Here is a 24,460-nt window from a genome sequence, read left to right as displayed (position 1 = left end):
GGCAGCGGATGCGCCGGAGAAATGCCTCCGTTGTGCAGCGCATCAAATGCTAGCGTCGGAATCTCGGCCCGACGCATTGCGACGGGCCGAATCCGACGCTAGTGTGAAAGTAGCCTATGGCTACTTTCACACTTCAGTCGTTTGCAATCCGTCGTTTAGGGCAAAAAACGGATCCTGCAAATCCTTGCAGGATCCGTTTTTTGCCCATAAACTTGTATTAGTGACGGATTGCGACGGATTGCCACATGTCACGTCCGTCATGGGACAGATCCGTCGTGTTTTGGTGGACCGTCGTCACAAAAAATGTTCAATGTCACATTTTTTTGTACGTCACGTCCACCATTTTCGACCGTGCATGCGTGGCTGAAACTCAGCCCCCTTCTCCCCGGACTGCAGAATGGGCAGCGGATGCGTCGAAAAACTGCATCTGCTGCACACGTTGTGCAAAAAAAAAAAAAATCACAACGTCTGTCGGCCTGACGCATCGCGACGGACCCGTACCGACGGAAGTGTGAAAGAGGCCTAACCTAACATGCCCTAACATGTTGATCCAGAGGAAGGCAAAAAAAAGCCATGTGGCAAATAGTAAGCTCCACATTGGGGAATCTAGTATATATTCCTATCAAGGAATCTAGTATATATAATACTTAGTATTTTTTAGTGGAACTCTGTTCCCTTAATCATTTATCATTGTATTTCTATGTGATTCATGCATGATTCATGCTTAAAATGTCACTCTCCGCAAGGACAAACGATACTTCTTGGATCCCAGTCAGATGCCTCTCACTCAGCCAAATCAGATCTCACACTTTGCACTGACGAGGGGCAGTACCCCGAAACAGTGTCTGCAAATTGAGATTCTGGTTTGGCTTTTATCCTAAGTCATGTGACAAGCCTCGTTAAAGAGTTGACATTGACTGTTAGGATTGCTACTTCCAGTAGGTGGCACTAGAGTTCTAGTCCTCTTCCTCTCTGAAGAGACAATTTGCATATTTCCCACAGGAGCATTGCGGCTTTAAGTCTCCTCATCTCGGCATGCTTAACATGTCACTCTCCGCAAGGAGAAACGATACTTCTTGGATCCAGATATGTGATTCAATAAAACACTTGCATTGATTATGATCAGTTGTGTGTCACATTTAGAGATAGATCGTTCCTTCAGACATACAGCTAGTATTTATTGTATCCACATCTATACCCAACACTAAATGAACAGCAGACGAAGCTGTCCGAAGACCGTGCATTGCTGCCAGCACCATGTGTGCTATACCTCCCTATTCCCCTATACTTAGGCTATGTTCACATACAGCACTTTTGCTGCCTTTTCTTCTGGAGTCATAGCCTGCTAGCTTTCATTTGTCAGTATTTTTGCAGCATTTTTTGCAGCACATTTTGGGAACTAAGGCTACGTTCACACTAGCGTTGCGCCGCCCTGCGTCGGCGACGCAACGCGCGACGCACGAAAAAACGCGCGTTTTGCGACGCGTGCGTCGTTTTTTGACCAAAATCGGACGTCGGAAACGACGCAAGTGTCGAAAAACGCCACCCTAAAAACGCACGCGTCCCCTATGTTAAACATAGGGGCGCGTCGCCGCTGCGTCGCCGGCGCAACAGCGACGCACATTGGCGGAACGCCAATGTGAACGTAGCCTTAGCAGGTACTCTAGACAAAGCGTACAGGTTTAACTCCGTTTATTAGTCAACAAAAATGGAACTAAAAAACAGTTGATATTTTTGCAATGTTTTTCACTTTATTGCTTTCTATGGCTGCAAAAAAAAAAAAAAAAGTGCATGCGATTTCTGAAAAGCTCAGCTTTTACTGGTACTGTAAAAGCAAAAATATATTTGCATTAAATCGGCTGCAAAAACGCAGCATGTGAACACAGCTTTGCTGAGATGAGGGCAGTATGAGGGCAGTGGCTTATCTCCGACGGGCGCAAGACCGCGAGCATGTGGAAATCCACTGCGCCCAATCCTTCTTCCCCGTCATCTGGATTCACCCTGGTGACCCACAAACACACTAGACAATCCTGAAAAAAAAGGATAGATTACGCTGACAAATGAAGACTGTGCTCATACATTGTCCTGGACCAGTCCTGCTGACTGACTCAGACTCCTTGCATTCCCATACAATAAGACACAGATTTATCCACCGTACCTTTAGCCTAAAGAACATCTGAACTTCATTTCTTAGACTAAGCAAAAAGAAAAAGCCTCAAACGAGAACAAGACATCGTCTGTGGCGAATACAACTTCCTTACATACACGAGCGTAGTCTCACCACACAAGCACCCGATAACACTTGTATATCTACTAGTAGACTGGCACCAAGCCACGAGACGATGCCTGCCAGCCAACGCTATACGATATATGCAAGACTTGTACTTTCATCTTATCTTGTGCAACAAGACCAAAATGCCAGTACAACCGAGATATCGGCACTTAGTAAATTAAAGTTGAATGGGAGATTCCGTGCAGCACTAAATGTGCGGAGCGTGTTCTGCTCCATCCGCCGCTCACACCTGGCCACAGCGTAGTAGATATGAGCTGATCGGTGGGGTGTCGGACCCTCACTAATCTCCTATTGATAATCTGTCCCACCGACAGTCCATAAATATATTAGATGGACAGCAAAGTACCGTACGTCAATTAAAGCATCTGGGAATGTTTAGCTTGCAAACAAGGCTAAGATTCAATAGCCGTCTACAAATATCTGAAGGGCTGTCACAGTGTAGAGGGATCATCATTCTCATTTGCACATGGAAACACGAGAAGCAATGGAATGAAACAAAGGGAGAAGATACAGATTAGATATTAGAAAAAAACTTTTTGGCAGTGAGGGTGATCAATGAGTGAAACAAGGCTGCCACGATAGGTGGTGAGTTCTCCTTCAATGGAAGTCTTCCAAACAGAGGCTGGACAGACATCTGTCTGAGATGGTTTAGCGAGTCCTGCACGGAGCATGGGGTTTGGACCAGATGACCGAGGAGGTCGCTTCCAACTCTAATTATAATAATAATATAAGAATAATAATATTCTGTGATTCTAAGTCCTGGAAAACCCCCTTCAGTTGAATGCATATTAATACTACCACCTGGACATTATAGGTTCTGGCCATAAATATGGCTCTGTTCACATGACATCTGAGCCTTTTGCCAGACGTACATATCAAGAGTATTCCTCAATATATACCTCCAATGGGAAGCTACACACAATGACCAAGTGTCCCAGCTTCTCTTCATTACAATATCACCGCCCCCCATGCATGTTACACTACCCTGTGACGTGCAGTTGCGGGTCCATAATCCCACGGTTATGGGTACATCTTCTGTCGTAATGGCAGTGTCTGCCATTAGGACGGATAAGGTACCCATGATTGCGCGAGTGCATGGTGCATGTGCACGTCACAGAGTAGTGTAACATGCACATGTTATGAAGTGAGGAGGCAGGGATATCCTCCAGGCACCGCACGCCCTGGAGCCTGGACACAATCATTAACATAAAAGATTATAACTTCATTTCTATGTCTTAACATACAGGTAAAACTGGTTTATCCATTCTATTACCAGTATGCCCATAGTAGATTAAAAGCTTCCCAGGGGGTGACAGATTCCCTTTAACAACCATAGTGTCAGGGTACCTGTTACTGGGACAGTGCCTGAGAAGAGAACTCACTTCACATGGGAAGAAGGGGCTTCGGCGCACAGTTACGTCTCAACACAACAAAACCCAGACTCATATTTAGATGCGCGAAAATTGATTACATATTACTCCAAAAAACATATCGCAGAAGGAGGACAAATGGAGTTTTTTTTTTTTTTTTTTTTTAAATACGTTCAAAAATCTTTGACAATAGTGAACATACAAAAAGACAGATAAAACCATGTGCTATAAAGGACACCACAAAAAGTGGTGGTGTTTAGTACAAAGTATAGCTCAATTCAAGAGCTGTGGGCAAGAGCCCAAGGTCCAAAACCAATCTGACATTACAATCATTAAAGGTTGCCCAAATTCATTTGTATGATGCACAGTAAAAAAAAAAATCATCTTACCCGGTACCAAAACGCCAGCACCCAAACCCCGACGCGCATTTCGCTGTCCGTTGACTCTGCTTCCTCAAGGGAGAGAACCCAAACCATGCAACCTGGGGCATTAATATAGACATAGGAGTAGTAAAATGGCTGATGGCGCTTAATGCTTACAGCAGGGAGCATTGTAATGTGCCTCTCTGAGCTCAACCAGCAAGTCCTCATCTTACCATTACCAAGTTTGTTACTGTGAATTGAGCTATACTTTGTACTAAACGCCACCACTTTTTGTGGTGTCCTTTATAGAACATGGTTTTATCTGTCTTTTTGTATGTTCATTATTGTGTCAATAAAGATGTTTGTACATTTAAAAAAAAAAAAAAAAAAAAAAAACCTCCATTTGTCGTCCTCTTTGAGATAGTTATGTCTCATTAGCATATGTAGACCTTTCCTCGGATCCTGATTGGCAGTGCTCGCTCGAACAACTTGCTCCACATCCGCTTCATTCAATGTTTAGGAGACTGCAGGAAGTAGCGAAGGGCTGCCCTCCGCTTTATCCGGCTGTCCCATAGGACGTGGTTATGGGAATGATAGTTTTTTGTTTTCTTTCTGGGGTTCCATATAGTATTACACTTGGGTACTGCGGCATGGGTAATCCCACTTGGGTCATCCCTGCTTATTGAGGACAGGCTAAAGGTTAGGCTTTAAGAGACGCTATATTCTGAGGGAACTGGTTCGGACACCATTAGGCTACTTTCACACTAGCGTCGGGCCGAGGTTCCGACGCTAGCAGTGAATGCGCCGCACAACGGAGGCAGCGGATGCATTTTTCCTGCGCATCCGCTGCCCCATTGTAAGGGCGGGGAGGTGGGGGCGGAGTTCCGGCAGCGCTTGCGCGGTCGGAAAAAGCGGTCCAACGGCAGCAAAAAACGTACATGTAACGTTTTTTGCTCCCGGCGGTCCGACAACACGGCGCAACCGTCGCACGATGGTTGCGACGTGTGTCAATGCATCGCAATGTGTCGCTAATGTTAATCTATGGGGCAAAAACGCATCCTGCAATCAACTTTGCAGCAGGATGCATTTTTTCCCATAAACGATGCATTGCGACATATTGCAAAAAACGCTAGTGTGAAAGTAGCCTAAGTCAGTATCTTGCACTAGATGAATAGCATATGGCTTCAGTAACAAAAAAACGCACTGGATGGTAACTCACACAGTTGGTGAAGGATCTGATAGGCTATGTTCACACGTTGCTTACAAAAAGCAATTTTGCTGAGTTTTTGTTGTGTTTTTATTCCTTTGTGTTGCTAAAACGGATACCTGCATTTTTTGCTGCATTTTTGCACTCACCCGAGTGAAATCGCACTGAAAATACGCTGAAAAGAAGTGACATGCTGCAGTGTGCAAAAACGAAGCAGTTTTACAAATCAGTCAAACGTTTTCTACTGACTCTTCGTAATGGAGCAATGAAAAACAGATGAAACTCAAAAGGAAATCGGAAACACAAAGTCTGTCTTCCTAGTTTCATCCACGTCTTACAGATCCCCATAGACTTAATGGCCACGTCTGACCAGCAAAACTGATGAGAATAGGGCAAACCATGGGTCCATGAGAAAAAAAACGATGACATACAAAGGTGTCATGTGGATGAGTGAATGCAGCCTAACTCGTCCAAATCCTGGATTCCCCCTTCAATGAAAGTCCCAACTATAATAAAATATTTACACCAAAAGAAATAAAAACCTTCTTTGCTTGAGGCCAAATCAGCAAATGGGACTTTTTGCCGGACTGATTATTTTCTGAGTTATGACATGATGACTGCAAAGGTTTTGTGTGTGAATGTGGCCGCCGTCAGAAGAGGGAAGAGGTGGGGACTGTCATGTCACTGTCAGGAGGAAGCTACACACTGGAGACAGACATGTTCTGGAGATGATACACCGCCCAGTGGGAAGATCCGACAGCCTGAAGAAACTCAGAATATCAGGTTTATTCAGAGAAATTGGTGGTTTCATATAGAACACCCCGGACTGACAGGTATGACTCCGCCATTAGCGAAGCTGATCAGCAGCACAAAGGTCGTGATCTTCCACCAAGGTCTAAAGTCCAGATGTGGAGGAGATAGCCGGATCTTATCAGCACCTTTACACTACAGGTCTTAGCTGATCCCTGTACACAGGGGAGAAGACAAGGACGCCGTCTACCCCCAGGAATCCACACAAGGAGCGCTCATACCATGTACCAGAGGCAATGTGCTGAAGACCCCGGACCACATGCTGACATGTACATCAGTGCTATAGACAATCCCTCCCCGATAATCATAAAATACAAAAAGAAAAATTAATAATAGTGAATAGTAATATATTATACTAATGAATAACCCCCGCACCCAAGACCACGTTTATTAAAGGAGTTCTCCGGTGAAGAATACAAGTTACCAGCCATTTGCAGTGTGGGATAATGTGTGGATCAGCACCAACGAACAAACCAGGGCGCTTTTATCCCTGTTAGAATAGAGTGGCGGTGCACACGCTCTACCTGTGCTCCATTTATCCCTATGGGGCTGCCATTAGAATAGAGTGGCGGTGCGCACGATCTACCTGTGCTCCATTTATCTCTATGGGGCTGCCATTAGAATAGAGTGGCGGTGCACACGCTCTACCTGTGCTCCATTTATCTCTATGGTGCTGCCATTAGAATAGAGTGGCGGTGCGCACGATCTACCTGTGCTCCATTTATCCCTATGGGGCTGCCATTAGAATAGAGTGGCGGTGCGCACGATCTACCTGTGCTCCATTTATCTCTATGGGGCTGCCATTAGAATAGAGTGGCGGTGCACACGCTCTACCTGTGCTCCATTTATCTCTATGGTGCTGCCATTAGAATAGAGTGGCGGTGCGCACGATCTACCTGTGCTCCATTTATCTCTATGGGGCTGCCATGGCAGTGTGCATGCTCTACCTGTGCTCCATTTATCTCTATGGGGCTGCCATGGCAGTGTGCACGCTCTACCTGTGCTCCATTTATCTCTATGGGGCTGCCATTAGAATAGAGTGGCGGTGCGCACGATCTACCTGTGCTCCATTTATCTCTATGGGGCTGCCATGGCAGTGTGCATGCTCTACCTGTGCTCCATTTATCTCTATGGGGCTGCCATGGCAGTGTGCACGCTCTACCTGTGCTCCATTTATCTCTATGGGGCTGCCATTAGAATAGAGTGGCGGTGCGCACGATCTACCTGTGCTCCATTTATCTCTATGGGGCTGCCATGGCAGTGTGCATGCTCTACCTGTGCTCCATTTATCTCTATGGGGCTGCCATGGCAGTGTGCACGCTCTACCTGTGCTCCATTTATCTCTATGGTGCTGCCATTAGAATAGAGTGGCGGTGCGCACGATCTACCTGTGCTCCATTTATCTCTATGGGGCTGCCATGGCAGTGTGCACGCTCTACCTGTGCTCCATTTATCTCTATGGGGCTGCCATTAGAATAGAGTGGCGGCGTGCATGCTCTACCTGTGCTCCATTTATCCCTATGGGGCTGCCATTAGAATAGAGTGGCGGTGCGCACGCTCTACCTGTGCTCCATTTATCCCTATGGGGCTGCCATTAGAATAGAGTGGCGGTGCGCACGCTCGACCTGTGCTCCATTTATCCCTATGGGGCTGCCATTAGAATAGAGTGGTGGTGCGCACGCTCTACCTGTGCTCCATTTATCTCTATGGGGCTGCCATTAGAATAGAGTGGCGGTGTGCACGCTCTACCTGTGCTCCATTTATCTCTATGGGGCTGCCATTAGAATAGAGTGGCGGTGTGCACGCTCTACCTGTGCTCCATTTATCTCTATGGGGCTGCCATTAGAATAGAGTGGCGGTGCGCACGATCTACCTGTGCTCCATTTATCTCTATGGGGCTGCCATTAGAATAGAGTGGCGGTGCACACGCTCGACCTGTGCTCCATTTATCCCTATGGGGCTGCCATTAGAATAGAGTGGCGGTGCGCACACTCTACCTGTGCTCCATTTATCCCTATGGTGCTGCCATTAGAATAGAGTGGCGGTGCGCACGCTCTACCTGTGCTCCATTTATCCCTATGGGGCTGCCATTAGAATAGAGTGGCGGTGCACACGCTCGACCTGTGCTCCATTTATCCCTATGGGGCTGCCATTAGAATAGAGTGGCGGTGCGCACACTCTACCTGTGCTCCATTTATCCCTATGGTGCTGCCATTAGAATAGAGTGGCGGTGCGCACGCTCTACCTGTGCTCCATTTATCCCTATGGGGCTGCCATTAGAATAGAGTGGCGGTGCGCACGCTCTACCTGTGCTCCATTTATCCCTATGGGGCTGCCATCAGAATAGAGTAGCTGTGCACACGCTCTACCTGTGCTCCAATCATTCTCTATGTGGCTGCAGAGCGCAGCACTTGGCTTTTTACAACAGTTCCATAGAAAATCAATGGAGTCTGACATGTCACACCATTGTAATGGTAATGGGCATAACTATTCCCTGTTCTGTGTGGGCCCCAGTGGTGGGACTCGCAATATGGTTATGGATAAACATTGACCAAAACGTGGGCCCGGGGCAGATAAATAGGGTAAAATAGATCTTGGCAGACAGCTGAGCATCTTTCACACCCCTACGTTAGTGACACCACTCCAGCCATGAAATTTAAAAAGAAAAATGCTGGTGTGCTGCTTGAAGTGCTTTTAAATAGCAGAACTCACCCTCTGGTTAGTGGATCTGGTGGGGCTCTGCTTAAAAATGCACAAATAATCCACATGCTCCACTAACGTGGCACTCACCCTCCATCCTTTGTTATGGATGGTGAGTGCCACTTTTCTGGAACATATTTCTTTGTCTCCTTGCCGTCAGTAACAGAGCCCCAAGATGATGGTGCGTTCTCCCACACAAGGCTGGAGACACTGAAGGAGATCGCGTCATTCCTAATACCCATCTGTGCAGGGAGCGGAGCGGCCAATCAGAGATCAGCTCTTATGTGCAATATAGGAAGACCCCTTGTGTGAGGCCCAGGGACTAAATGTGCCGATTATAGACTGGTAGGAATGATTGTGGGGTACAGACGCCATTATCAGGAAGCATCGGTGTGGCCGGGCTCATGTGCCAACATACACAGCGTTCTGCACTGACAGGTCACCACTGCAGGACGAGAAGAAGCCAATGATGCCAAAACATCTGCCCTCACAGCCGCCCATCAGACATGCGGCAGAAAAACCTGCTGGGTCACTGTGTGTACAGGGGACAAGGACCATCCTGACAAAGCACTGCTGCTGTGCGGAGCCCCCCACCCCCGCGGAGCCCCCCACCCCAGCCCCGCAGAGCCCCCCAGCTCCGCCATGCAGAGCCCCCCACCCCAGCCACGCCATGCAGAGCCCCCCCACCCAGCCACGCCATGCAGAGCCCCCCACCCCAGCCACGCCATGCAGAGCCCCCCACCCCAGCCACGCCATGCAGAGCCCCCCACCCCAGCCACGCCGTGTAGAGCCCCCCACCCCAACCACGCCGTGTAATACCCCGCTCTATGGCGGAAAGTCTGCCCCCACGCGGCCCTGCTAGACGTCTGATTACAACTTTCCCAATATAATGAAGGAAACCAGAAAATCTCCAGTGTCCGTCCACAGAAAATTTTCTTATTATTTAATTAGACCACCAGAGAGAGGAGCAAGGTCCCAGACAACGTCCCTGCCCCCACAATAGGGACCAGGATACTTTAATGTACACTCAGCTGCCGGTGCACTACATCTCCCAGCAAGCCAGCCAGGTATCTGTCACTAAACTAATACGTAATAAATGTGTCATCCCTTTAAGGCACCCACCAAAGTGGAACTACCACTCCCAGCATGCCTTATAGCAATTTACGACAGCAGCAGAGTCCCCACACATTGCTTTCCGGCGCAACCACTTGCTGGAAGTGTTGAGTTCTCACCTGTAAGTCCATGTCGGGCAGTCAGTCGGGACACAGGACGCGACAGGGAGCAGCTGATAACTCTTCCTATCTCCGGCAGCGGCCCGCTCTCCTCCCCTGATTTAAAGCTCTGCTGCTCATTGCCACCCGGCTGTACAGCTCCTCCTGCCTCCCTCCCCACTCCTCCCTTCCCACTCCTCCTTCACGGCCGGCCGGAAATGGCGTGTGGTGCAGCCTCCTCCTGCCCCTGTCTCACGCTTAGCTACGACGCCACCACACATAGCAACGGCGTAAACCGGTGTACGGGGTTACTAACGGCTGCAGGGTGTAGCGACATCTAGTGCTGGAGGGCCGGCGGTACAAGGCAGCCCAGGATTCTGCCCCCTCAGCTGTCTGTGCCGGATTATCGAGCATTTCCCAAGTAACTGATGTCTCCTAGTAATCTATAGTGTGAGGAGGGCTGCGGTCTGATAGTGTCTATAGCTGTGATAGGCTGGAAAACACATTGTTAAACATCCTGATTGATTATTACAGTGTGTACTATAAGCACCACCATTACATTACCATAATTACGTCACTTAAAGCCTTGGCTGCTGTCAATGAGGTTATCAATGGTTCTGCCCTGAATGCACTCTGGTACATCATCAAGATCCGCTGCTGGCGGCGTCCTTTGCAATTCCTCCATAGCATATCACACATGCTCTCTAGACCAATCTCCAGCTATCATCGCATTGCTGAAGAGGATGGGCCGCTATCCCAGAAGCCATCGCCATCTTCCTCTGCACTGTGGTACTCTATGAGAGCACAGGCATGAGGTCAGTGGATCGCCTGTACTGGGCGTCTGGCTCGTAGCCCAATGTCATACACGCCCCGTCTGGTTTGTGGAGACACTGACGCCTTCGGTAGGTGATGTCAGATTTCACTTGCAGTACAGGGTGGATCACAAATGTGAGGAGACCATGTAGACAACACCATGTAGAGGCCTTCACGAGGGAATGGCATCGGTCCCACTCCTGGAATTATGGTTGGCATGATGTATGGCCCGACCCCTCTAGTCTCCATCCCAGGTATTCTAACAGCTCGACATTACAATCATTTCATGGTGGAACCGATGGTGTTACAGTCATTTCTGCAGTGTCCTAGGAGTAATTTCAACATGACAACGCCAGGCCGCCTGTTCCTCGTGCTGCTGTGAGCGGCCTCTATGGCCGAAATGTGGCACCATGGCCTTCTGCGTCTCCGGACTTGTCCCCCATCGAGCCCATCTGGGCGTCATTGGTCGGCATTTGCTCAGTCAGCTGCCAACAGCGAATCTTGATGATTTGCACAAGTGCATTCACTGTGGCAAGATATTCCTCAGAGAGTCATTAAAGGGGTTGTCCAGGTTTTTCACAAAAGTCTGCAGCTACTCTATGTGACTACAGACTTGTAAGTCATCACAGTAAACGCTATGAAGACTCCGGTGCCAGCGGCAAGACTCCGCAGTCATGTGACCCCAAGTACGCCATATGCACATTCCAACTAGACATGCTAAGCCTCGCTCAGTACAGTCTAGTCAGAGTGTGGCTGGGAGTGTGCATATCGCATAGTTGGGGTCACATGACTGCCCGGTCGGAGAATCTTCACAGTGCATGTTGCGCGCTGTGAGGATTAACAAGTCTGTAGTCACAAAGAGTGACTGCAGGGCTGCATGATCAAACTGGACAACCCCTTTAAGAACCTTCTTTAAAACCCCGGGGATATGATCATACTCCACACTGAATAAACTAAGATGCTTTCCATCATTTTTCCATCATTTACACATAATTATCACGTCTATCCATCCCGTGATTTCCATAATTCCACCATTTTCCCTCTTGGCGTTGCACTTTCATATACACTTACAGCCAATGTCATTTTTATCCCAAATAGGATCCAAAAATGTATATTGATAATGCACATGTAAGAGCCGCACACCGCGCCTTAGAGACGCCCCCGCTATCATCTCCATAGTAATTATGTTCCTAAAATGCTAATGCTAGTGAGATGAAATAATCATACAAAATGAACGTGTCTTTAATTAAAGCGCCCCCCCACTGAGCCGGGAGCGCGGCGGCTCATCCCTCAGCCTGTGATGTGTTCATACATTGCTGGGAGAGATGAAACATAGGAGGGTCCGCATCATCAAAGAAATAGCATGAGATCTGAACCACTAATGTCATATACTGATATGCCAAGTTAGTAAAGGGATCGTCCCATAAGGGTAAGTGCATAATGGGCATCAGCAAGGGCCCCACTGCTGCATTCTCCAGAATCAAAGGGCCACAGCCATGGTACAAGGGGTTTTCTTGGATTACAAAACAGTTGGCTAATTCTTTAGATATGCCATCAGTATCAGATTGTGCTTGGTTGGTTCACTAGACGGCACTCCATCTTGCGGCTCAGTCCATCTCTCCGGAGCTGTCCCTTCTGTCTCATGATTGTGGGGGTGACGGAGGTCAGCTCTCGCCAATCTGACGTTCATGGTCCATCCTAGGGAAAAGAGCTTCAATTCTGTATTTCCAAAGCAAAACTTTTAAGAGGATATTCCACCGGTCCACTGATAGGTGAAAAGGGTTAAAACAACTGGCACCCCACTAATCACCGGTTTAAATGTAACAGGATTGGATCATGCACCCTATCATTCCACTAAAGGTCTATCACTGGCAAAACCAACTGAGGGTTCACCAGGAAGAGCCATGACATGATAAGATGAAAATAGCCTGTAAAACGGACATCTCTGATAGAGGGCTCATTATCATCTACTGTCAAGATTGTGCTAGATTCAGGATAGGGATGGTACAAAAAAGAACGCACCTCCTCATCCTTCATACACCCCCATCCTTCATACACCCCCATCCTTCATACACCTCCATCCTTAATACACCCCCATCCTTCATACACCCCCATCCTTCATACACCCCCATCCTTCATACACCCCCATCCTTCATACACCCCCATCCTTCATACACCCCCATCCTTCATACACCTCCATCCTTAATACACCCCCATCCTTCATACACCCCCATCCTTCATACACCTCCATCCTTCATACACCCCCATCCTTCATACACCCCCATCCTTCATACACCCCCATCCTTTATACACCCCCATCCTTCATACACCTCCATCCTTCATACACCCCCATCCTTCATACACCCCCATCCTTCATACACCCCCATCCTTCATACACCCCCATCCTTCATACACCCCCATCCTTCATACACCCCCATCCTTCATACACCCCCATCCTTCATACACCCCTATTCTTCGTATACCCCCATCTTTCATACACCCCCATCCTTCATATACCCCATCATTCGTACTCCCCCATCCATTGCATACCTGCATCCTTCATACACCCCCATCTTTCATATACCCCCATCCTTCGTACACCCCATCCGTTATATACCCCCATTCTTCATACACCCCCATCCTTCGTATACCCCCATCCTTTGTACATCCTATCTGTTGCATACCCCATCCTTCATACACCTCCTTCCTTTGCAAACCCCCATCCTTCATACACCCCCATCCGTTGCATACCCCCATCCTTCATACACCGCCATCCTTCGTATACCCCCATCCTTTGTACTCCCCCATCCGTTGCATACCCACATCCTTCATACACCCCCATCCTTCATACACCCCCATCTGTTGCATACCCCCATTCTTTGTATACCGCCATCCTTCGTACACCCCCATCCGTTGCATACCCCCATGCTTCATACACCCTCATCCGTTGTATACCCGCATCCTTCATACACCCCCATCCTTTGTACTCCCCCATCCGTTACATACCCGCATCCTTCATACAACCCATCCTTCGTATTCCGTCTTTCGTACACCCCCATCCGTTGCATACCCCCATCCTTCATACACCCCATCCATCGTATACCCCCATCCTTTGTATACCCTATCTGTTGCATACCCCCATCCTTCGTACACCCCCATCCTTTGTACACCCCACCCGTTGCATATCCCCATCCTTCATACACCCCCATCCTTTGTACACCCTCATCCATTGCATACCCACATCCTTCATACACCCCATCCTTCGTATACCCCCATGCTTCGTACACCCCCATCCGTTGCATACCCGCATCCTTCATACACCCCCAGCCTTCATACACCCCCATCTGTTGCATACCCCCATCCTTCATACACCCCCATCCATTGCATACCCCCATCCTTCATACACCCCCATTCTTCGTACACCCCCATCCGTTGCATACCCCCATCCTTTGTGCACCCCCATCCGTTGCATATCCCCATCCTTCATACACCCCCATCCTTCATACACCCCCATCCATTGCATACCCCCATCCTTCATACACCCCCATTCTTCGTACACCCCCATCCGTTGCATACCCCCATCCTTTGTGCACCGCTATCCGTTGCATATCCCCATCCTTCATACACCCCCATCCTTCATACACCCTCATCCCTTGCATACCCCCATCCTTCTTACACCCCCATCCTTTCCCCCTTCAGTGATCACCACCTGTTGTACCCTTCGCTTACCTCATTCTTGATTCTCTAATGGCTGAAATCTGCTTCTCTTCTAAACACGCGGTGTCATGTACAAATGGGAAAAAAACCTAATGCAGAAAGTTGGAATACTTGTTCACAGCCACTAAAGTACCGTATATACTCGAGTATAAGCCGACCCGAGTATAAGCCGACCCCCCTAATTTTGCCACAAAAAACTGGGAAAACGTATTGACTCGACACTCGAGTATAAGCCTAGGGTGGAAAATGCAGCAGCTACCGGTTAATGTCAAAAATAAAAATTGATACCAATAAAAGTAAAATGAATTGAGACATCAGTAGGTTAAGTGTTTTTGAATATCCATATTGAATCAGGAGCCCCATATAATGCTCCATACAGTTCATGATGGGCCCATAAGATGCTCTATATAAAATGTGCCACATATAATGCTCCATACAGTTCATTATTGCCCCATAGATGCTCCATATAAAGCTGTGCCCCATATACAATGCTCTGCACCGTTCATTATTGCCCCATAGCTGTGCCATATAGTGCTCTGCACCGTTCATTATTGCCCCATAGCTGTGCCATATAGTGCTCTGCACCGTTCATTTTTGTCCCATAGCTCTGCCATATAGTGCTCTGCACCGTTCATTATTGCCCCCATAGCTGTGCCATATAGTGCTCTGCACCGTTCATTTTTGCCCCATAGCTGTGCGATATAGTGCTCTGCACCGTTCATTATTGCCCCCATAGCTGTGCCATATAGTGCTCTGCGCCGTTCATTATTGCCCCATAGCTGTGCCATATAGTGCTCTGCACCACTCATTATTTCCCCATAGCTGTGCCATATAGTGCTCTGCACCACTCATTATTTCCCCATAGCTGTGCCATATAGTGCTCTGCACCGTTCATTATTGCCCCATAGCTGTGCCATATAGTGCTCTGCACCGTTCATTATTGCCCCATAGCTGTGCCATATAGTGCTCTGCACCGTTCATTATTGCCCCATAGCTGTGCCATATAGTGCTCTGCACCGTTCATTATTGCCCCATTGATGTACCATAGAAAGCTGTGCCATTGCTGCTGCTGCAATTAAAAAAAAAAGCCATACTCACCTTTCTTGCTTGCAGCTCCCAGCGTCCGGTCCCGGCGTCTCTCCGCAGTGACTGATCAGGCAGAGGGTGCCGCGCACACTATATGCGTCATCGCGCCCTCTGACCTGCACAGTCAAAGCAGAGAGACGCCGGGAAGATGGAGCGGCGCCGGGAAGATGGAGCGACGCCCGGCGTGTGGAATGGGGATAGGTAAATATGCTATACTTACCTGCTCCCGGTGTCCCGCTCCTTCCCCCGGACAGCTGGTCTTCGGTGCCGCAGCCTCTTCCTCTATCAGCGGTCACCGTTACCGCTGATTAGAGAAATGAATATGCGGCTCCACCCCTATGGGAGTGGAGTTCATATTCATTTTTCTAATGAGCGGTCCCACGTGACCGCTGAACAGGGGAAGAGCTGCGGCACCCGGAGACCGTGGGACGGGCAGGGGGAGCGTCAGGAGCGCCGGGACTAGGTGAGTATGCCTCAGCACCCTCTCCCCCTCACCCGCCGACCCTGCCACCCACCGTGACTCGAGTATAAGCCGAAATGGGCACTTTCAGCCCAAAAATTTGGGCTGAAAATCTCAGCTTATACTCGAGTATATACGGTAATATCTTAATTTTCCAATGTGGGTTAGGAGCTTTATCAGATCGGCTGCTCTAATTTTCTCTACCACTTTTTGCTTGCACTGGTTGAACGATGTCTGATGACGCAGTATCTTGGCATTATGCTATAGTAACCTTCTGGAGATGTTGCCTTCTAGGACGTCTCACCAGAATTTGGGAAATTTTCCAGCTGACCACCCCTGAAACTTATAACAGCTGATAGCTAGGGTTGTTAGGTTTCGAACAGCCACCAATTCTATTTACATGACCTTTCTGAAGGATAGGTCATATAGGATATCCTTGTATCTTTAAGGGACAATCCTGGCCAGCTGGAAAGTACCCATGGAGTCTTCACACTGTGTTTAGGAGATCACTTTAATTCCCGTTGCACAGGATAACCCATTTATAGAAGCAATATAAATATAAAACCTAATCAAAGTTTGCACAGGGTGTTTCTGGTTTTTCCAAGTGATCTCACAAGCTGGGTTAAATAAACCAGAGACAACTCAGTAAGTTATTTATTGGAAAACAATATTGTATTGTTTTTCTGGAAGCGGATACACAGTAAGACAGCAAACATTCACAACATTACTGAGCAGGTTCTTCAAGGTGTGCACCTCCCACCGATGTGTCATTCCAACGGCAAACCTATCATTAGGAAGACACCATGTCACTCCTTTTGTGGAATAATAAGGACCTCACAGCTTTTGAAAATGGTCTTGATTGTGAAACTTATCTTAAGTAATCAGTTGTTACATGATTTTTTAAAATCTCTGATATTTGTGCATTTTCTGATGGCTTCTTGGTTTTTGAACTAAAACGCGCCGTGCAGACAAAATAATTTGACCATTTACCATTTAGTCATACAGTGTGCCTTATGGTCCATCAGATCATGTTAAGGGGAAAACTGCTTGTAATAATAGCCTTCCATATACTTAAAGGTAACTCGTCTGTTATGCCCCGGCACATTACTTGAAGGTGGGGGTCTTGGCTCTGTGTGTGGGCTTGTGCTATGGGGGCTCTATGCCCTTGCAGGCTGCATTTTACTGATGTTGTTGGTTGGCCAGTACCAGATGTGTGACAGTTCAGGGAGACCACAAGTCAGAAATAAACTTTTTACTAAACGATAACTTGAGGGGGAAATATAGGAGTGCTTCTCGCTAAATTAGAATGTCATCAAAAAGGTAATTTATTTCAGTTCTTCAATACGAAAAGTGAAACTCACATATAGAGTCATTACAAGCAGAGTGATCTATTTCAAGTGATTATTTCTGTTAATGTTGATGATTATGGCTTACAGCCAATGAAATCCCAAAAGTCATTGTCTCAGTAAATTAGAAAAATTAACTAAAAACACCTGCAAAGGCTTCTTAAGCGATTAAAAAGGTCTCTCATTCTATCTCAGTAGGCTCCACAATTATGAGGAAGACTGCTTACTTGACAGATGTCCAGAAGGCAGTCATTGACACACTCCACAAGGAGGGTAAGCAACAAAAGGTCATTGCTAAAGAAGCCGGCTGTTCATAGAGTGCTGTATCCAAGCATTTTCATGGAACGTTGAATGGAAGGAAAAAATGTGATAGAAAAAGATGCACAAGCAACCGGGATAACCGCAGCCTTGAAAGGATTGTTAAGAAAAGGCCATTCAAAAATTTGAGTGGTCACAGATGTATCCAGGACATGGGCTACAAGTGTCACATTCCTTGTGTCAAGCCACTTATTATTATTATTTATTTATATAGCACCATTAATTCCATGGTGCTGTACATGTGAAAAGGGTTACATACAGGGTTATAGATATCGTTTTCAGTAAACAAATTTACAGTGACAGACTGGTACAGAGGGGAGAGGACCCTGTCCTTGCGGACTCACATTCTTCAGGATAATGGGGAAGAGACAGGAGGTTGGTGTGCTGCAGCACTGGTGGTGGTGAGGCGGATGCTCGGGTGGTCGTGTCGGCAGCTCGGGTGGTCGGTGACGTGGCAGCAGCTAGGGTGGTCGGTGACGTGGCGGCAGCTCGGATGGTCGGTGACGTGGCAGCAGCTAGGGTGGTCGGTGACGTGGCGGCAGCTCGGATGGTCGGTGACGTGGCGGCAGCTCGGGTTATCGATGAGGCGGCAGAATGGTTATTGCAGGCTGTAGGCTTTCCTGAAGAGATGGGTTTTCAGGTTCAGTCTGAAGGATCCGAGGGTGGTGGATAATCGAACATGTTGAGGTGTGGAATTCCAGAGGATGGGGGATATTCGGGAGAAATCTTGGAGGCGGTTGTGTGAGGAACGAATAAGTGTGGAGGAGACAAGGAGGTCTTGGGAGGATCGAAGATTACGTGAGGAAAGATAGTGGGAGATTAGTTCAGAGATATAGGGAGGGGACACTCATGACCGATAGACAACGCCAGAAGCGTCTTACCTGGGCCAAGGAGAAAAAGAACTGGACTTTTGCTCAGTGGTCCAAGGTGTTGTTTTCAGATGAAAGTACATTTTGCATTTCATTTTGAAATCAAGGTCCCAGAGTCTGGAGGAAGAATGGAGAGGCCACAATCCAAGCTGCTTGAGGTCTAGTGAAGTTTCTACAATCAGTGATGGTTTGGGGAGCCATGTTATCTGCTGGTGTAGGGCCACTGTGTTTTATCAAGACCCAAGTCAGCGCAGCCGTCTACCAGGAAATTTTAGAGCACTTCATACTTCCCCCCCTGCCGATAAGCTTTATAGAGATGGAAATTTCATTCTCCAGCAAGACTTGGGACCTGTCCACACTTCCAAAAGTACCAATACCTGGTTTAATAACAACGGTATCACTGTGCTTTATTGGCCAGCAAACTCACCTGACCTTAGGTATTGTCAAGAGGAAGATGATTGACACCAAATCCAACAATGCAGACAAGCTGAAGTCTACTATCAAAGCAACATGGGCTTCCATAACACCTCAGCAGTGCCAGAGGCTGATTGCCTCCATGCTACACCGCATTGATTCAAAAGGAGCCCCAACCAAGTATTGAGTGCATTTACTGAACATACATTTCAGTAGGCCAACATTTCGGATTATAAAATCATTTTTTCAAGCTGGTGTTATAAAGTATTCTAATTTACTGAGATAATGACTTTAGGGTTTTCATTGGCTGTAAGCCATAATCATCAACATTAACAGAAATAAACACTTGAAATAGATCACTCTGTTTGTAATTACTCTATATAATATATGAGTTTCACTTTTTGTTTTGAAGAACTGAAATAAATTAACTTTTTGATGATACTCTAATTTAGTGAGAAGCATCTGTATATAGTAGATAGCGGGTACACAACTTTATGAACGTTTCCTTCACAATATGGAACATTTTTCACTCACAGTTCCAATTCCCTCATCTTTACTCGCTTGTCCTCTATTTCCATTGCTCTCTCTTTCACCAGAGCCCAGCTTAGTACTGCAGACCAGTTAGCAAGAGTCCGTTACTCAATCCGCGGTTCCGTGTCTCCTTTCCCTTCAAGGGAACTATATTGCCAGTATGGCTGGTACTCATTCTTTCTGTGCCGGATGCCGGGACACTCTCTTTGTCCCATATACTCTGTCCCTTGTAGACTCGTTACCTCTCTGAGTTATAAACTTTGGACTATACAGCTAGGTGTCCTCTCTCAGGACCCAGCTATGATCAATCACTCAGTTTTTTGATCACTTCTCTCCTTCCTTCCACTAGGATCTCGCTATCCTCCGTCATGGTCTCCTGTCATGTTAGGGACACCCATGTCATGCAGCACTGCTATCTGATGTTCTGTCAGGAAACTGTCTATGTCCCCTCACCTTAGCTCCTCCCGCTGTGGGCTAGTCCCAATCATTAACTGTCCCTACTGTGGAGCAACACATTAACACCAGTAATGCATGTCACAGTTCACATTACACAATACAATATTACACTTGTTCTTCCATGGGAGACGTGAGCAATATGTCCATCTCCTTACAGCAGCATGAGGTAGAGGCTGGGACACTGATTTCAGCAATGTAACGTGTATGGTGGGGCTTTATGTGTACAAACCTACAATATTGATGTGTCTAATACATGACCTCCAGATGGGCATCAGTGATAAAGAATAATATAATTGAAAAAAATGGGAGGTGTTATAGGACAAAAAGAGTAAAACAACAGAGGAGCTTTGTTCTGTGACTGCTCCTAGGCACTGTGACACTGCACAACCCCACAGAATGATTACATTTTCATGGGGGTACTTTGGACTTTCTCTATGGGTCTACAGGATTTCTATGCACACGTATACATTGCAATGCGTAATCTGAATCCTTGGGCATCATAAAATTGAAATACATGCTCTATGTCAGCACATTTTTTACAGACTCTGTCATGGAGACTCTAAAAATGGACGTGAGGCTATGTGCACACGTTCAGGATTTCTCGCAGAAAATTCCTGAGAAAAACCGGACATTTTCTGCAAGAAATCCGCAAGAAAACCGCATGCGTTTTTGCCGTGGCTTTGACGCGATTTTGCCGCGGTTTTGACACGTTTTTGCCGCGTTTTTTTCCGGACACTTCCCAGTGCATTTTGTAGTGGGAAATCCGCAAAAAAAAACCTGCAAAATTAATGAACATGCTGCAGTTTTTACCGCAATGCGTTTTTTTCGCGGAAAAAAAGCATCATGAGCACAAAACATGCGGAATTCATTCTAAATGATGGGATGCTTATTGTATGCATTTTTTTTGCGGTTTTATAGCGTTTTTATCAGGAAAAAACGCGAAAAAACTGCGAATAAAACGCAACATGTGCACACAGCCTTAATCAATGTTCCCATATTGCTTTTTTGCTGCTTTTTTCTGCAGCCAAAACCTGATCTCTTGGCAGAAAAAAAGCTACATACAAAAAGCGGGTTTTGATGGCTGTTTTGCTGCTTTTCTTACTGCGTTTTTGCTGCATTTTTTAGAATCCCAAATTTCAGCTTTGATTCCCTCATACAAGCTTGCTTCACCTGTAATGGGGGCACCTAAAATGGTTGCCCCACTAAAATGGTTACTCCCTTTTATAATGCTCCCCTTAATTCCACCTTTAACCCCTCCTACCCCCCCCCCAGCCCTATCCCAACTCTGCTATTCAAATCCCTTAACCCTTACTAAGCCAACCCTTTTAACATGTTCCACTCCCTATAGCCCCCCTCAACCCTGTCATGTTGTCCTCCCTTCAAAGGCCTGTGGCCCAGTACGGCCTAACTTGACAATTGGGTATTCGTGAATCCTGTGAGTTTCACCCCATCTAAAACTTCACAACCCCATTCAGCCTCTCAATCCTAATACCATACGTTATGTTCCATTCCACATAATCTACCCAAAGGGGGAGTCCAGGACCTTTGAGATCCCCCCCTCCGAGCCGGCATTTACTAGCACCACCAACCTCGAGGAGCTCCCCCTACGACCCAACATAAATGTTCTGACCCCTCAAACATTTATGTCCCGCCACACCAACAAACTTTTTCAATGCCCTCCTGTACTGCCAAACACCACATATTCAATCCGATCACATTCAGATGAATACCATCCTTCCTCCAAAATTCCCCTTCGCCAGATTCCAAATCACTATGACGCACCACAATTGCCCCATTCCTCACCATAAAGCGGGAGCCTGCTCTATTTAGCTTGATCCTGGCTCTATTTATACCTTGCACCAACGTTGCCCCATGCCATACTTTCCTAGGGATGATGTCTGACCACACCACTAACAACCTGGGAAACATGGATCACAGCCTCAACATGTCAAACTTAATGTCTTTAATTAAGTCCCTGCACGGTCGTTTACCCAAGTCGTTCCCACCTAAATGTATTACCAACACGATGGGCGCCCGGTCGAAACGAACGAATCTGTAAAATTCAGGCAACAATTGTTTCCACACCATCCTCCCCCGTTTTCCCATCCACCTCAAGATCGCTAATGTCCTCGGCACACCCAGCTGTCTCCCATCCAGACGAACATCTGCCCTCATTGCTGCACAAAAGACAATGACCCATAATCCATGTGAGCAGTTGTCCCGGCTCTGAAACAGAGAACAAAATCACAGCCAAATAAATTCACACAAGTGCCTACACATCCAAAAAACATACCAAAAATGGGTGAACATACGAGCGAAATCTCACTGACTCCCAGCGACCGATCCTCTTTACCTCTTCCTCCACCAAACCCCTCCTGGCTGCCTCCGTAGCCGCGCCAATACGGAATGAGTGCCCACTGTAGTTTTTTGCTGGAATGCCCCCTCTTTCCAAACCACTTAAATATCGTTAGGAACTGAAAACGTGCTAAAAATGAGCCGTCCTCATGTACATTGCAAAGGGCATAGAGGGGAACCGTTCACCTCAAAAAGTACCACCCTACAACCCCTTCCTTCAGTATCTGCCTTAGAGGACCGCAGAAATGTCACTAGCCTATCCCCATTCATATCCACATCTTGCCTAAGCAGCCCCCCTTTTTGAGATCTGGAAGGGCTGACTAACTCCCCCAACCAAAAAGCCCCCAAAACACCAGCGAAAAGGCCGATTTGAACAGAACTACCTCCCCTTGAGAGGAACAGACATCCATTAATTGCTCGCCCAGGATCAATAGCACCTCATAAGACACCGGGCGTCTCCCATCCGCCACCTTCCAGCCTTTTTGTCACCCCTTTACCACTTGAAAACCAAAAATGACTTTGTTAAATCCTGCAACCCCCTGAACTTAAAGCCAAAAGCTAAATCCGATAAAAAATTATTGAGTTTCAGAACCGACCAACCCGATTCCCAATTGTGCCCCAATTAGCAATAGCAATTTGCTCTCATCCTCCAAACCCACCCCCAACTTAGCCTTCCAATCCTCCCACATATCCCATGCCCTCGCATAGTGTGACCATGTTCCAGCTGCCAAGGATCTGGATAACAGATCTCTTAATGCCCCAAAAGAAGGTTCCATAATTCGCCCAGACTCACCAGCCCTGTGGATTCCGTTTGAGGCACCAACTCCCGAACGCAATCCCACTGTGAACAAGAAAGAGCTTCAAGAATGGGGTAATTTACCTTAGGCCTGACTTCCGCCGTAACCCACAAATTAAAACTCAAACCTGCCCACATCATATGCTGTAGAACTCTCACCAAAACTTGATCAGGTGATAACGAATTTATGGCCCTCATCGCCCCCAAAGACTCGCAACTGAAACAAATTTTTCTATTCCGAACACTCCCTCCCCACAATGATAGCGCCACAGCAATGGGGAACACCTCACACAGTACTTGTTTGACCGACAAGCCCCTATCCTCCCAGATTCTTGGATACTGTTCTACCAACCACATGCCTTGAAAAAACAAACTGAAACCCTGCTCACCAGCCTAGTGACTCAGCTGACACCACCGGTGCAATCCAAATCGACTTCCCATTGTAGGAGTCCAGAAAAAGTGCCCAAACCTTTAAATCGTCTTTAACTCCTTCCTCAGCCTGATGAAATGGGAAGGCACCTGAATCCCCACTGTAGCCAAACAAAGCCCCCAACAAAATGCTCTACCGATTGGCATAATCCGACATGCGAAATTCAGTTTGCCTAGCAGCGACTCAACCTCCCGTAACGTCACCTTCTTCAGACTACTAACCTGACTCACCTCTACTCTCATATCCACCAATTTGTCCTCTGGAAGTCTGCACTCCATTGCGACCGTATCATTTTCGATACCCAAAAAACTCGATGACGTAACCCTGAACCCTGGAACCCTGAATTTTTTAGCCAAACTCTCCATTGTGTGAAGTAAAACAGAACAATCAGGAGACTGCGCCGAACCAACAAACAAGAAGTCGTCCAAGTAATGAATACATGAACTGAGCCCAGACACTTCCTTAACTGTCCATTCCAAAAATGTGCTGAATGTTTCAAAGTACACGCATGACAACGAACAACCCATCGGCAAACAACGATCCACGAAAAAAGCCCCATCCCCAAAACACCCTAACAAATGCATGCTATCAGGGTGAACTGGTAACAAGCGAAAAGCCGCCTCAATGTCTGTCTTTGCCAACCGAGCCCCCTGACCACATTCCCTGACCCAACTCATGGCCGCATCAAAAGACGTGTACAAAACCAAACACAACTGGGGCTCAATACCATCATTAACTGAGAAACCTTTTGGAAATGAGAGGTGATGAATCAACCTGAATTTGTTAGGCTCTTTTTTTGGCAGTACACCCAATGGTGAAACCCTTAAATTATCAATAGGAGCCGAGTTAAACGGTCCAGCGATTCTACCTAAGGCCACTTCCTTATTCAATTTTTCCATGACCACTTCTGAAAATT

General features: G+C 47.1%; 1 protein-coding gene across 1 annotated transcript in view; it reads right to left on the bottom strand.

Annotated features, from left to right (window-relative positions):
* Positions 1–10,156, bottom strand: part of SGPL1 (sphingosine-1-phosphate lyase 1) — a 62,636-nt gene extending 52,480 nt beyond the window's left edge. Inside the window, exon 1 of the mRNA XM_069753207.1 lies at positions 9,975–10,156. Within this exon, the coding sequence (XP_069609308.1) occupies positions 9,975–9,986 (12 nt within the window). The 5' untranslated portion in view covers positions 9,987–10,156. The remainder of the gene's footprint in view (positions 1–9,974) is intronic.
* Between the last annotated feature and the right edge of the window lie 14,304 nt (positions 10,157–24,460).

Source organism: Ranitomeya imitator, chromosome 2 (genome assembly GCF_032444005.1).
Source record: "Ranitomeya imitator isolate aRanImi1 chromosome 2, aRanImi1.pri, whole genome shotgun sequence".
Lineage (NCBI taxonomy): Eukaryota > Metazoa > Chordata > Amphibia > Anura > Dendrobatidae > Ranitomeya > Ranitomeya imitator.
The sequence above is the reverse complement of the archived record's forward strand: the minus strand, read 5'-3'. Positions and strand labels throughout refer to the sequence as shown.